The following is a 14,465-nucleotide window of genomic DNA, read 5'->3' on the forward strand; positions in this document are numbered from 1 at the left end:
CTGCAAGTCTACACTAAAACATAACGAACTCGAGCCATTTCTGAATCAGTTGATCATAGATTCAACAGTTTATTTGATATATTTCTATAACATAACATCGCCCTTCTCCCACCAAATTTGACCCCCTCCCCCTCCGTTCCTTATGGCACTCAGCCGCTATAATTTTGCACATAAAAATATTTTCACATACCCTATCAGGTGCACTATGTCTCATCCTGCATCTCAACTTATCCATTTGGTCCCTTTACTTGTTAGTCGGTTATAAAAAGTGCATTCGCATAGATTTTTAGCCCTTGGTACCTCAAGGCGACTATAAGGCTGGAATCACTATGGGGTGGAAGAACCTAGCAATGTTAAAAATGACGACTCCCAGTCCCAAAGTTACTGATCTTATACTTACATTACCGTTCACTTAATGTTTAAGAAATAGCCTAAAAATGCCTTTAAAAAATAACCTTTTCTTAGAATTACGAATAATTTCAGTTTACTATGGAAATTTTTTTTATTTATTGTCGGATAAAAGCAATTTCTAACATCATTTTAAATAAATATTTGAGGGGGCAAACCAAGATTTGGGGGGACGGTGCCCCCGTGCCCCTCCCTAGCTACGTCTCTGTATAGATAGATAGATATAGATATGACTGTTTAATTATTAGTAGCAACCTATTGACAGGCTGACCGCAGGGTTGTCAGTAACAAGGGAAAGAAAAAGTGTATTGGTCTCGAAGCAAATAGCGACAATTTTTGAAATTGTAAGTATTAATATTCTAATAGGTAGGTGTTCCGCAGTCACTAACTGCAGGGGAGTTCGAGGTACTAATTTCCTACACGGCCAAGCCAAATATTCTCGTCATGGATTTTGGAAACAACAGAAATTGACTTTGATATATTCTCTTTTGTGTTGATATTGTGCGGTCAGTTTTGAATTGATTTTGAGTTTAGCGTCTCTTTCAGTAACGAGGCTATTTGAGACGTGGAACTACAGTTTAACGTGGGATCCGAACCTCATGATCTTCCGCCGGAAATCTAATATAAAAAACAAACAATTAGTAATGAGCGACACAACAAGCAACAAGCGCCAATAATAGGAATGCATTTATTATCATATTTTTAAAAAAATGTACTAAGATTTTTCATGAGTTAATGGTTTTATTAAGTTGCGAAAAGTATGTATAAGTTTTGAATAAAGTTTCAGTTCAATGCGTGTAATGGATTTTTTTACAGTACTTTTCTAAATCCGTAAGTGTTCCCATTGCTCCACATCACCCCAAACCTAATAACAATGTTAAAATTTTGTGCCAAAATGATTCTACATACTTGCTTGAATAGTGAATTTCTCTTTTATAGATCATATAAACCATATTCGCGAGATGGCAGGAGTAGATCACGTAGGAATCGGTGCAGGATATGATGGTATAAACTTGTAAGTATTTTGGTAATTTTATAACGATTATTCATATTAATTTGTACAGAATATATATATTACTGTATTTCTTTTAAGAAAGATATTTGTTTTGACAGTAATAGTAGATTTGTTACTAATACGTAGACAGATTCTGCTACATGTAACTACAAATGCCATGGGAATGAAAGACTGTTAAAAAAAAAAAAAAAAAAATCTAATATTGACAGGAATAACGTTTGAGAGCTTATCAGGCCAGGGAGATGTCACAACGTTACGATGTCATAACGTGTGTGTGTGTGTCTTAGGAGAAGAGTCGGATTTAGGTTTGGTGGGGCCCTCAGCTATTGAAGGTAATGACAGAAATGAAGAAACTAGTCATATTTTAGGAAGCAAGCTAGCTGTAGGGGACCACTTTACTTACACCATAGGAGTCTACAGAACACGAAGCATTATTACTATATGTAGATTTTATTTTATTTTTCTTATATTTTGGAAATGTGCATTAATTTTTCCCCCTTTAATTGTTGGGGCCCTAAGCTATAGCTTGTTTAGCTTATACGTAAATCCGGCACTGGTTAGAATACAAGTAGGCCGTGTGCGTGGGTTTTCTCGGGGTTCTACTGTTTCCTCCCACTTTCTTCATTCCACCATTTCATTCATTTCTCATAATCACCGTCTCCTTTAGCCTAACCGGCATAACCGTGGGACGTAAAACTCAAAGATTTCATTTCATTTTCAAAGAATACAAGTAGGGTGTTATTGAACTATACGAACAAACTTTAAGACGTTATTCCTCACATTAAAATAAGGGGGGGGGGATATGGACATTTCTTGATTGTTATACGCTAATAATCATGGGCATCCGAAAAAAAATTCTAGGGACTGGAATCTCCCTGCTTGCTATATTACATTTGGTATTTTTTATTATTTGTATTTAAAAAATTTTGAGAAATTTGTTTTTGTGAACTAGTGGGGCGCTACTCTCTCCCTTCGGGCGCTCATGCTAATAATATTTTTGGATTTTATCATATGATTAAGTGTTCCGTCTGTCAATTTAATTGTCTTGATTCATTACTGTAATCCTTTCCGTTTCATATTATTCGATTCAGAAAAAGCATCTAATATTTAATAGTACCTCGATATTGTAAGCTAAAACTTCCAGGTACTGTACATAATCCACGTTATATACAGGATGTCTCTGTGCCCCTAGGTTTGAGTATCAAAGAGAGCAATGTCAGTTTAATTTTACTTTATTTCTTTAGTGCATACAATGATTAAAGTACAAGGTGTCCAATATACAATGCAACCCGAAGTTTGGGATAGTAGAACTTTCGAGCCTGAAGTGATACACAAATAGTGGTTATACCAAAATAAAGCTTTGTTCATGCATATATTTTTAAACTAGGAAGCAACAATTGAAGTACACTAGGAATCACACAATGTTGCCAGTTGTAACCAAAGGTGTAATTTTTTTTTTTTTTTTTTTTTGCAAAACCTGTAAATTGACTCATAACTCATACGTATGGATGTTCTGTCGTTAATTTTCAGTTTGTTTAGTTGGAGTAGCTTGGAAACTATGGAGCAGAAAAAAGAATTTTTTATTTCCACCGATAACTAATCGGATGACGTCTCTGTAAGGGGCAACTAGGGAAATCGTAGTTTTCATAAATTAACACTCTGAATTGGCAACCCTACTAATGTCTCAGTCCATCAAAAGATGTGTTAAGGATCTGTCTACATTGTGCAATTCCTGAAAACAGTGAAAAGGAAACTTTGAAATTGTCGTGATAAAACGTTTACTTACATGCACCCGGCAACATTGCTACTATCAGAAATGAGTTACTAGCTCTACAGCAGGTGCTGGAAGTGTTCTCTGTTTTGATTATCACACTGGTCCATACGTTTCACCAGGTTGGCAGCAACCTTACGAAGATTAGAAGTGTTAATATTCTCAATGGCACTGCGAATGTTCGTTTCCAGCTCTTGAATAGTTCAAGAATTGTTCCCTGTATATCTCTTGCTTGTAGCCCATAGAAATGAATAGCAGTGTTGCTGGGTGCATGTAAGTAAAAGTTTTATCATGATAATTTCAAAATTTCTTTTTCATTGTTTTCAGGAATTGCATAATGTAGACAGATCCTTAACACACCTTTTGATGGACTGAAACATCAGCAGGGTTGCCAATTCAAAGTATTCATTTATGAAAACTACGATTTCCCTAGTTCCCCTTTACAGAGGCCTCATCCGATTAGTTATCGGTGGAAATGAAAAAAAAAAATTTTTTCTGATCCATGGTTTCCAAGCTACTCCAACTCAGAGATGTTCACCCTCGCGAGGGTGGCCCTCTCGAGGGCATCCTCACCCTCAAGTTCCCTCGCCCACAGTGACGCGAGGGCGAGCGAGCGCGAGGGCGAGGACAAGTTTTGGCCACGAGGGCGAGGGTGCGCGAGGGCGAGGACAAGCTTCGATGGTGAGGGTGAGGGTGCGCGAGGGCGAGGACAAGCTTCGGCAGCGAGGGCGAGGTGCGCGAGGACGAGGACAAGTTTCGATGGCGAGGGTGAGGGTGCGCGAGGGCGAGGACAAATTTTGGCCGCGAGGGCGAGGGCGCGCGAGGGCGAGGAAAAGTTTCGACGGCGAGGGCGAGGGTGCGCGAGGGCGAGGACAAGTTTCGACAGCGAGGGTGAGGGCGCGCGAGGGCGATGGACAATTCCATTCGCGAGGGCGAGGGTGAACGAGGGCGAGGGCCAACTGCTACTGCGAGGGCGAGGGTGAGTGAGGTCGAAGTAAAATGAACATCTATGCTCCAACTAAACAAATTGAAATTTAACGACAGAACATCCATACGTATGAGTTATGAGTCAATTTACAGGTTTCGCAAAACAAAAGAAAAAATGATTTACACCTTCGGTTATATCTGACAACACTATGTGGTTCCTAGTGTACTTCAATCGTTGCTTCCTAGTTTAAAAATATATGCATGAACAAAGCTCATTTTGGTTTGTCATGTGCATGTGTATTATTTGTGTATCACTTGAGGTTCAAAAGTTCTACTGTCCCAAACTCCGGGTTGCATTGTATATTGGACACCCTGTACATACTATGATTTAGTTACAGACATCACAATATTAACCGAGCGACAGCAATACATGTTTCCTCGCGTGTCTTCTTATATCCAGTATGCGGTCTGTTTTCGGCACATTCTGAAGCAAACGCACGTCTCTCTCAATCTTTAAGGATGGCTTTATTAGGTGATTCCTTGTCAAAGCAATCTCTAAACGCAGTCGTTACTGTATTATTCTTTGTCCTGTGTGAGGTCGTTTGTGCTTCCGCGCACATCTCCTCCCCTCAGCCCCTCAACTACCAACAGTTATTAATAATAATCAAATTCCCCCTTCTTTATGCCTGATATTCTGGAGCTATCAATATTTACTTTATCTTCTCTGTTGGAAATTAGATTAATCCGAACTAGAAGAAATTAGACTATGTAAGAAAGAAAATTGTTTCCAGACATGATTTATTAGTCGTACTTTAGAGTTAAATAAATTTTAAGTGTTTCATATAAATTAAATATTTCAATGGAAATGAACCTTCTATCTTATTTTCTGCAAATATCTTCTCACACAGGCCATAAAACCTTTTATTTATAGTCATCAAGGAATAAGATCACAGAACTCGTGAAAAATATTGGAGTTCATCGAGCAAATGCCAGGTTTAGAATGATCTGCTAGTGAAATACCTTTCTATCTGTATATTTTGGAAAACAACGGGAAACAGAATTATTTGCTTACGTTTCTAAGTGTAATTGCTGTCACTTAAGAAGGAAAGGGTCATGCTTTTCAAAAAATTGCTTCATCTTTCCCTTGGTGATTTACAACTTTGTTCTTTAAGCCTCTAACGATCTAAACTGTAAGCACAGGATCTGTTGAAGGATTAAAAGCCAAAGTTTCTTGGTTGTTCAAACCACTGAAAAGAAAACATCAAGTCTTAAGGAAGTTTCTCTCTCTCTCTCTTTTATTCTCTCTCTCTCTCTCTCTGTCTGTGTGTGTGTGTGTGTTTGTATGTGTCCTCTCTTCTACTGTCCTTTTTTTTTTCTTTCTTCAGAAACGATAATAGGTAATATCAAGATTTCCGCCAGAATTTATCAGTTTCGAGATCAGTGCCGTAGCAAGTATCTTCGGTACCTCGGTGCAGCTAAATATTCGTGCCTCCTTCCCCAATCAGCGAAGTATTTTTGGCAGTTGAAACACTTGACGCCTTTTGTCAGAATCCATAACACAGGGCAAAGTTGAATTAATTTATATATATCGTACCCCAGTTAGTTCTACTGGTCTTCTCTTTCTGAGAGACGTGAATGGATAACACGTTTACAATAAAACAAGTCAGCTTACCCAAGTCTTCCAACGTGTGTTCCTGTTTCGCAGAAAGGAGTTGAAACTGGTTTTTCACGCACAGCGTTGCCATGTTTTCGAAGAATAGAAAAATAAATAACCCAGTGCGTGTGTTTCTGTTTTGCAGAATGAGATATTTTATTTTTTACATAATTTAGTTGAAAGCCTGTACTACACCTTAAGTACGCCGATATTTGTATTACATGTTCAGAAATGGATTCTATCGTAATATTGTAATTATATATCCTAATTGTAAGTAACAAATTATATCACAGATTATTGAGAAAATCAAGATGGCTGATATATCAGCACACCGTAAAGTGAAAGGGACGAAAAGATAGTGATGGATGGCACATTTAAAATTTGTCCACATCTATTTTCATAGTTGTATAAATTGCACGGAAAATATTTCAAACATTTTTTTCTATTCCCCTTCTGCTTATTGCAAAGCAAAAATTAGTCATTTTACATATCCATGCTTTAGTAAATCAACTTTAAAAGCTGAAGATTGTTGCTTCCAGTTTCGTGTGCAAGAATTTATGACTGACTTTTGAACAAGCGGCAATAAACGCTACAAGAGAAACATTCCAGCAAGCGACATTACACATTTGTTTGTTTCATTTTACCAAATCTATATGGAGAAAAGTACAAGATATTGAGTTGGCTCCACTTTACAAGGCTTATAATGATAGAAGGAAGTAGACTAGGAGAGCAGATGAACTTCCACTCATTCTTCTCGAAGATATTCCTGATACATTATTATTATTCAGCGCAAATGATTTTTTAAATTTATGTGTCTGTATGTCTGTAATTTGTCCTTGTTGCAGTAAATCATGGTCAGACTTGTGCGACAAAGCTCTATTGGGAGCCGCACCTCTTTAGATTTTTGTTGGTATTTTGTTCCTTTCTCCAAATATTCCCAATATTGAGATGCTACCAAAACTTTTCATGCATTCTGCGAAACAGGAGTGGGTACACTTGGCAACGTTGCACACTCATAACACATTGTGCAAAACAGGATTCTACGAAACAGGAAATAACCATCTTGCAATTTCGATTTAAAAAAAACATCATATTTACTAGTGAAACTAGAAGAGTGGTTTAGGGAGAGGGGAGGGGAGATCTCTCCTGAATGATTGATGTAGGTTTAAAATAAGTAGTTTGTTTTACATCAAATCAAAATAAAGTACTGCAAAATACATAGCCTATATATATATACAAGGCCGGATTTAGGAGGGGTGCAAAGGTGCATGTGCATCCCCCTCGTTGTAAATATACACTACCTAAAGTGAGAAGCTAGCAGTGAATTTTGCAAAATCAATAGTTTAAGTCAATTTTCTGAAGGTTGAAGGAAAATAATTCATCGAGAGCAGACACTTAGCATTTCCAAAGGAATTACTCATTCACATCTCAAATGCCTAAAGACATTTAAAAAACTCAAATTTAATTCAAATGTACTGGTAGTTATTGGTGCACGCCCCCTCAGATAATCCTGGATCCGGCCTTGCATATATATATATATATATATATATATATATATATATATATATAGGGTGAAAGGTAACAAAAGAAGATCGAAAAACTTCGAGAGTTGATTTTGCAGCTAAAAACAAGGGGAAAAAAAAGTCATATCCCACCAAAATGATGGCTCGAACAGAGAGGAGCAGAGCGAACTCCAGAAGGGAATTCACGGAATGAAATGCAGTAACGGAGGTGAAAATTAATAATACGTACAAACGTAAAATGACCTGGTTATGTTTAGCATATGTACTGAATGATCGATTGAAACGTGCAAATGGAGATATTCCCCACTACAAGTCGGAGAGCAATGTACATGACAAAATACACCACGAACGAGGTGCATTGTTTGGACCGACGGTAACACAAAAAGAATAGTATCGCTTCAGAAAATTGTTACCTACAGCGATTTTCGAAACAGAAAAATGTCGGGATTGGGGAGAACATCACGCTATTTACCACGTATTTACTACTATTTTTGATAGTGTAAATTCCTTACAAATACAGTTTGTCTTGCTGTATTTTTTAAAAATTTTTTTTAACGAAAGTCATGTTTTACGAGTCGCAGTTGCCTAATCGGTAGGGTATGTTGACCTACAATTCTGGGGCCAAAATACCAGAGAACAAGGTGGAAAGAGTGTGTGACTGAACATACCGCCTACATGTTTTTAGCGAGTTAATGCGTAGTCGTTCTTCCGAATTCTGAAGATCCCTTTTTGTCGTGATATGTTCATTTTCATTTCCCTTCTCGACACTTTGGGTCTTACTGGTACCGCAGTGATCAACACCCTCCCCCAAGGGCGACAATTTCTCTGTAACTTTGGGAGGGACCATTCAGATGTGTATTTGGTTGCAGACAAGGGTCTAAGAAGGCATATGGACATTTTAAGACAAATTGAACTCAAATTATGCCAAATATTGTATAGTCATAAAAAAATATAACACAGCATATAACAATAAAAATACATATAAAAATATACTATATTCATAAAAATACACAGGGACCCACATGAGCATTTGGGGGATTCTGGCCTCCCGGTCTTCTACGATCAGCGTTCTTGCTCTCTCCCGATTCCGCCACTTTTCTGTTTTGGACGCTGTCGGAAACAATAGTTGCGAGTAGTACCGTCGATCCAACAAACCACCTCATTCGTCGTGTATTCTGTTTTATACATTGCTCCCCGAATTACAGTGGGGAATATCCCATTTGCACATTCCAATCGATCATTAGGTATGTACGCTAAATATAATCAAATCATTTTACATTTGTAGTATTATTCATTTTCACAACCCCCACTGCATTTCATTTCGTGAATCCCCTTCTCCCTTTGGGGAGTTCCCATGTGCAGTTGTCTCTGCTCCTTTCTGTTTGAGCCATCATTTTGGTGGGATATGACTTCCTTTACATTCTAATGTTAACAATAAGAAGTCGAAACAAGATTGAAACTAACCTGAAATTTTATGTACAGCGTGATCCGAAAGTGGGCGTACCCCTAATTGGTACTTCTTCGAAGACAATGTTAAGGGACATTCTTACCTGGAGATACTTAATGAGTGGTTGATACCTCAACTGGAAGAAAATGGTATCAAATACACTATTGTGATACAGCTGGATGGAGCACCAGCGCACTTCGCGATTCACGTCCGCAATTACCTTAATCAGACGTTTCCTGGCCGCTGGATTGGAAGAGTTTGTGCATCTTCACCAGCTCCCTTTGCCTGGCCTTCAAGAAGTCCCGATCTGATACCAGACAATGCTCTCTGTAGTTTCATAAAGTAACAAGTAAGAAGCACTCGATATCACACAACACAGGAATTACGAGCAGCTGTGGAGCACGTCTTCACCCTCGTGACTCTGGAATATCTCCGCAAAACACCTGCGAGAACTTGGCGCAGAATTCAGCTGTATTAAGACAAGGATGGTGATCATATCAATGTTTATGACTCTTAAGATTTCAAGGTAACTGCATATAGACATTCTACCATAACTAACACTATACTGTTGAATTTAAAGGAGGGTACGCCCACTCACGGACCACCCTGTAAGTGGTTTATTTAGGAGGGCTATTGGGCTCAAGCCTTCCTAAATGAATGTGTTAGTTTTTCATATTCCATGTACAACAATAATCCTTCTTACCCTTTCTAACAAGAGAGGGTCACGCAGTCGCTCCGCTGAGATCCGAACGAGACAATTGTGTTTGCATTTGATATGTTATAACTAGATGAATCCCAAAGTGGTACGTGCCACCGGTCGAAATATCGTAAGTTACAACATATTTTGTAATATAAAAGATATTCGCTGGCAGAAAGTTTGAAGCGAGTCATTTGTTCGGAAACGGTTGTGTAAATGGAAAGCTCGGCCAACACGTATCCCATCATTTTCAAGGACACACTTTTACAGATAAGAAAGTTTGCCCCAAGGTCCCCCGCAGGGTCCCAGACGGGGTCAAACTCAAAATTTTCAAATGGCAAGTTGGGTTAAGTAGCACATCGTTTGAAAGATGATGTAAAATGAAAGAAAATGAAGTAAGTCTCGACTCTCTACAACAACCCTGTACAAATTGGCGGCGGGTCAAAATGTAAACCAAAACTTAATTCAAAAGTCCATGGTCACCCTCATAAATCGGAAACGGTGAGACAAATGTGAAAATAGGAAAGAAAGTGTGGCATTATTTTCAAAGTACAACAATTTAAGTTAAAATGTCTTGTCCCAGGACCCTCACAGGGTCCCAGGTCCTACTAAAAATTTTCAAATGGCAAGAAGGTTTACGTAGCACATCGTTTGAAAGCTCTTGTTAAATGTAAGTAGATGGGAGTAAGTCTTGACTTTCTACGACAACCCTGTATGAAATGGCGGCGGGTCAAAATATAAACAAAAGCTTAATTGAAAATCTATGTCCACCTTGAATCCAAGATGGCCGCTTAAAACCTATGTCATTCATAACAGTAGTACAAATCTAAATCTCTATTTGTCTCTATTATGTATTTAAAAACAATAGGAAGACTAAAGAACAATTGAATTTCGATTCACTTCAACTATTATTTTATTCGGTAACAACACATATATGTTTTGTTCCTGACGCACGTTCGTCACGGTTCTCTCGATATCTTTTACGTGAATATAACGAATATACGATGAACACACAACTCTGATTTCCTGGTTATACTGCTAAACATACGTTGAATACCTTCGGGTATTTTTATAATTTTGTCATACTCGTACGTAGTTCATACATAAAGAACTTGCTACTACAGTCATTTTGGGGGCTCTACTGTAACGTATTCGTGATGGTTACATTTGTATGCCATTCGTTGGTTTGATCGTAATATTTCCATCAATACCAAATATACATAAAACATTCATTTACAAGATTGGCGAGCAGTACTGAATCACGTGTAAATCATTTCAGTACATTGAGCTGCGTCAAACTTTGTTGCTTTGGTCACAGTATTCCAAGAAATAGCATATTTATGTAAAAATTCATTTTTTACGCTGGCAGCCATATTGTATTACAGATGATACTCTTTGATATTTTGTGGATATCTACTATTAACCATAAACGTAAATACCACATTTCGCTTCTCCAGCATCATTGGTTTGAGCTGGACATGCATTCGATACATAGTGAGGCATTTTGAACTCAAGATGTCACGTTTTTTAACGTTTCGCACATTTTCGTCACCTACTAATCAACCTTAGTGCCAAATTTGTTTTTCCTAGCTTCGGCAGTTTGGTATGCCTGTCCTTCCAATATAGGTTTTAAGAGGCCATCTTGGATTAAAGGTGGCCATAGATTTTCAATTAAGCTTTTGTTTACATTTTGACCCGCCGCCATTTTGCACAGGGTTGTCGTAGAAAGTCGAGACGTACCCCGTCTTCTTTTATTTAACAAGAGCTTTCAAACAATTTGCTACTTAACCCCTCTTGCCATTTGAAACTTTTTAGTTGGACCCCACCTGGAACACTGTGGGGGGCCCTGGGACAAGACATTTTAACTTAAATCGTTGTACTTTGAAAATAATGCCACATTTCCTTTCCTGTTTTCACATTTGTTCCACCGTTTTCGATTTACAGAGGTGGCCATGAACTTTTCAATTAAGTTTTTGTTTACAATTTGACCCGCCACCATTTTGCATAGGGTTGTCATAGATAGTTGAGACATGCTCCATTTTCTTTCATTTTACAACAGCTTTCAAACGATGTGCTACTTAATCCAACTTGCCATTTGAAAATTTTGAGTTGGATCCCGTCTTGGACCCTACGGCAAACTTCTTTACCCCAAAAAGTTTGTCCTTGAAAATGATGGGATACGTGTTGGCCGAGCTTTCCATTTACCCAACCGTTTCCGAACAAATGACTCGATTCAAAGTATTTTTTGTAGCTTTTACATTACTAAATATGTTGTAACTCACCTATAAATTTGGGATTCGTCAAGTAATAACATATCAAATGCAAACACAATTGTCTCGCTCAGATCCCAGAGGAGCCACTGCGTGACCCTCCCTTGTAAGAATTTCATTGACTTTCCATCTTCTTATGTTCTTTGTACAGAACTAATACTGTATTTGTCAAATTTTATTCCATGTAAGAACTGCGTTCTTTTTTTTTTTTTTTTTTTTTTTTTTTGCTTTCTTTCGTCCATTCTACTCTTCTGTTTCTTTCTCTTAGTTGTTTCTTTCGTTTCTCCTGTCACACTTCGACCATTGTTAGTTGTGATTGAAGTCGGTCGTCGTCAGTAACACCAAACCTAAGAAGAGCTGATAAGCGAAAGTGGTGTTCCACACCAACTAAAACTGCAATCAGTATATTTCAGCTTCAATTTGTTTCAACATTTTCTTTCGGGTAAAAACGTATACATAACAGATAAAACTGAATATTTTCAAAGGGGGAGGGGTAAGATCCTTCACCAACATACGAGTCACGTTTTTTTCCCTAGTATATTAGTAGACAATCGCTTAAAATATATTTAATTCTCAAATTCAGGTCGGCAATTGCCCCCTTTCTTCCCCGTGGCCCCCCGAAACAAAATCCTAAATACGCCACTGGTACTATGTATATATATGAATGAACAACTGTAAATGAACAACTGGGTAATTTAAGTATTCAGTAATAAGTAATAAAAGCTTCAAGCAGGGATTACAGGGCCCATTTTATCCAGAGACCCTTATACTGATTATTACGGCTCTGTTCAAGAATCAACAGACTTATTGTATATAATAACATGCACACATCAAAATTTTACATACTTCAAAATAGGTCTGTAGCCAGAAACTTCAAACAGAAGTTCGGATAATGTTTTTTGCTAGGGATTAACTTGACTTCATCTTTCAATCATATTTATTTAGCACACAAATACTATTATCATGAAATATGGTTTTCCTTAATGGGTTGCTCCAGAGAAAAAACAAGTACGTGAAATACGTTGAGCAATTAGCATAATTGAATGAGATTTTAACTGCTTGTGAAAGTTGAAAATTCAGTACAAAGTGAATACGTAATTCTTTCAGAATAAAGTATTTCTTCGTGCACAAAACAAAACCATCTGGAACTTTCATGGAAAGAAACAGAGAGCGAAAAAAGAAATACATGAGCAACCAGATTAGCGCAATAAATAAAATATGTACTGCTTCCAACAAAATACTTGTTTTTATCTGAAAACAAGAAACGACTAAATCCATCCCTTTTTCAGCGATGCAAGAAATCGTTAAGCTAATAAGGACAGAAACCTCTACAATAACAGAATACTAAAATTTTCAAGTGGATTCTCTCTTTCGTTCACAACATATCATTCCCCCCACTTGAATTGTAGCTTAATGTAAATTCAGCTTCCGAAAGCTTCTTCGTCTTCTAAGCCTTTTTCCTAGTTTGAAAGAGTCAGTTTTTCGGATTACTGTTCTCCATCTATTTCTATCTTATGTACAGGGGCGTCATTTAGGGAGGGCAGGAGGGAGCAATTGTCCCCCCCCCCAGTGTTTGTTGAGGAATACATATACTTTAATCGATTGTCTACTAATATACTAGTACAAAACGTGAAAATCTTATGTCGGTGGTGCTCTTGCTCCCCCCCCCCCCCAAGCGAAGTCTGAAATGACGTCCCTGCTTATGTCATATCCACTCTGACATCACACTGCATTATATCGTTCTTCACACTGTCTCACCACTTCTTTGGCCGCGCTTGCGCTCGTTTCTCGTCCAATTCTATAGTATCCAGTTGGTGAGCTAAGTATTCCGAAGGTCTTCTTACTTACATATAGAGATGCGCACGAGACAAGATTTGTGGCTGTCTCGTCTCGAAAATGTGCTGTAAAAGGGATGTCTCGACTCGAAAAATGTATATTTTACTATTGGAAGAGCCGTGTCTCGACTCGAATTTTGTCAGGAAAATCCTGTCTCGACTCGTCTCGTGCGCATCACTACATACATAAACCATTTCAGTCTACTAACCATTTCAGTCTACTTTCTTGCAGTTTTTCCACTCTGATCTCATCTTTACTGTTTCACCGGGTCGATTCGTTCTTAATTCTGTCCTTCCGCGCCACTCCACTTATCCACCGCAGATCTTTATCTCCTCAACATGCAATTTCTATTCCCTTCTTTTCTTCGTCATCCAACTTTCCGCTCCGTATAATATGGAGATCTCACTACTGTTTAAGTTATATTGGTACCCTACAGTCAGACAATACTCCTACCACTTCTCTCCATTTTGTCCAAACGCTGCTAATTCCTGTATTTTCCTGTAGTATTGAGCTCAAATACTTGAATTTCCTAATTATAACCACCTCTTCTTCGTCCAGTTGTATTATTGTATTCTCGATTACATTTGGCTGAAAGAACAATGTAAATATTGTCTTCGTTTTACTAATTCTAAAGCCTTTGCTTTAAATTTTCTGGAAATAATCTTTACTCCTTTTCTTTATCTTAAATGTATCTAAATTTTTTAACAGTTGTGCCTTGGTCTAACTCATCAGTACGATGTCGTTCGCAAATAGATACTCCAAAGTGCTAACTCCTTGGATATCCTTTGTAAGCTCGTCCAACACACCTGAAAAAAAAAATGGCTAAGACTAGATCCTTGATGAAGCCCCACTTTAACTGTGAACTCTTCTGTTATTCCATACGGACTTTTCGCTCCAGTGCTACATTTATCACACAT

General features: G+C 37.9%; 1 protein-coding gene across 1 annotated transcript in view; it reads left to right on the plus strand.

Annotated features, from left to right (window-relative positions):
- The window catches only part of LOC145675799 (dipeptidase 1-like), a 993,427-nt gene that overhangs the window by 954,121 nt on the left and 24,841 nt on the right, over nt 1-14,465 (plus strand). The window contains exon 10 of the mRNA XM_081746502.1: nt 1,348-1,423. Within this exon, the coding sequence (XP_081602628.1) occupies nt 1,348-1,423 (76 nt within the window). The remainder of the gene's footprint in view (nt 1-1,347; nt 1,424-14,465) is intronic.

Source organism: Thermobia domestica, chromosome 18 (genome assembly GCF_964235325.1).
Source record: "Thermobia domestica chromosome 18, izTheDome1.hap1.1, whole genome shotgun sequence".
Classification (NCBI taxonomy): domain Eukaryota; kingdom Metazoa; phylum Arthropoda; class Insecta; order Zygentoma; family Lepismatidae; genus Thermobia; species Thermobia domestica.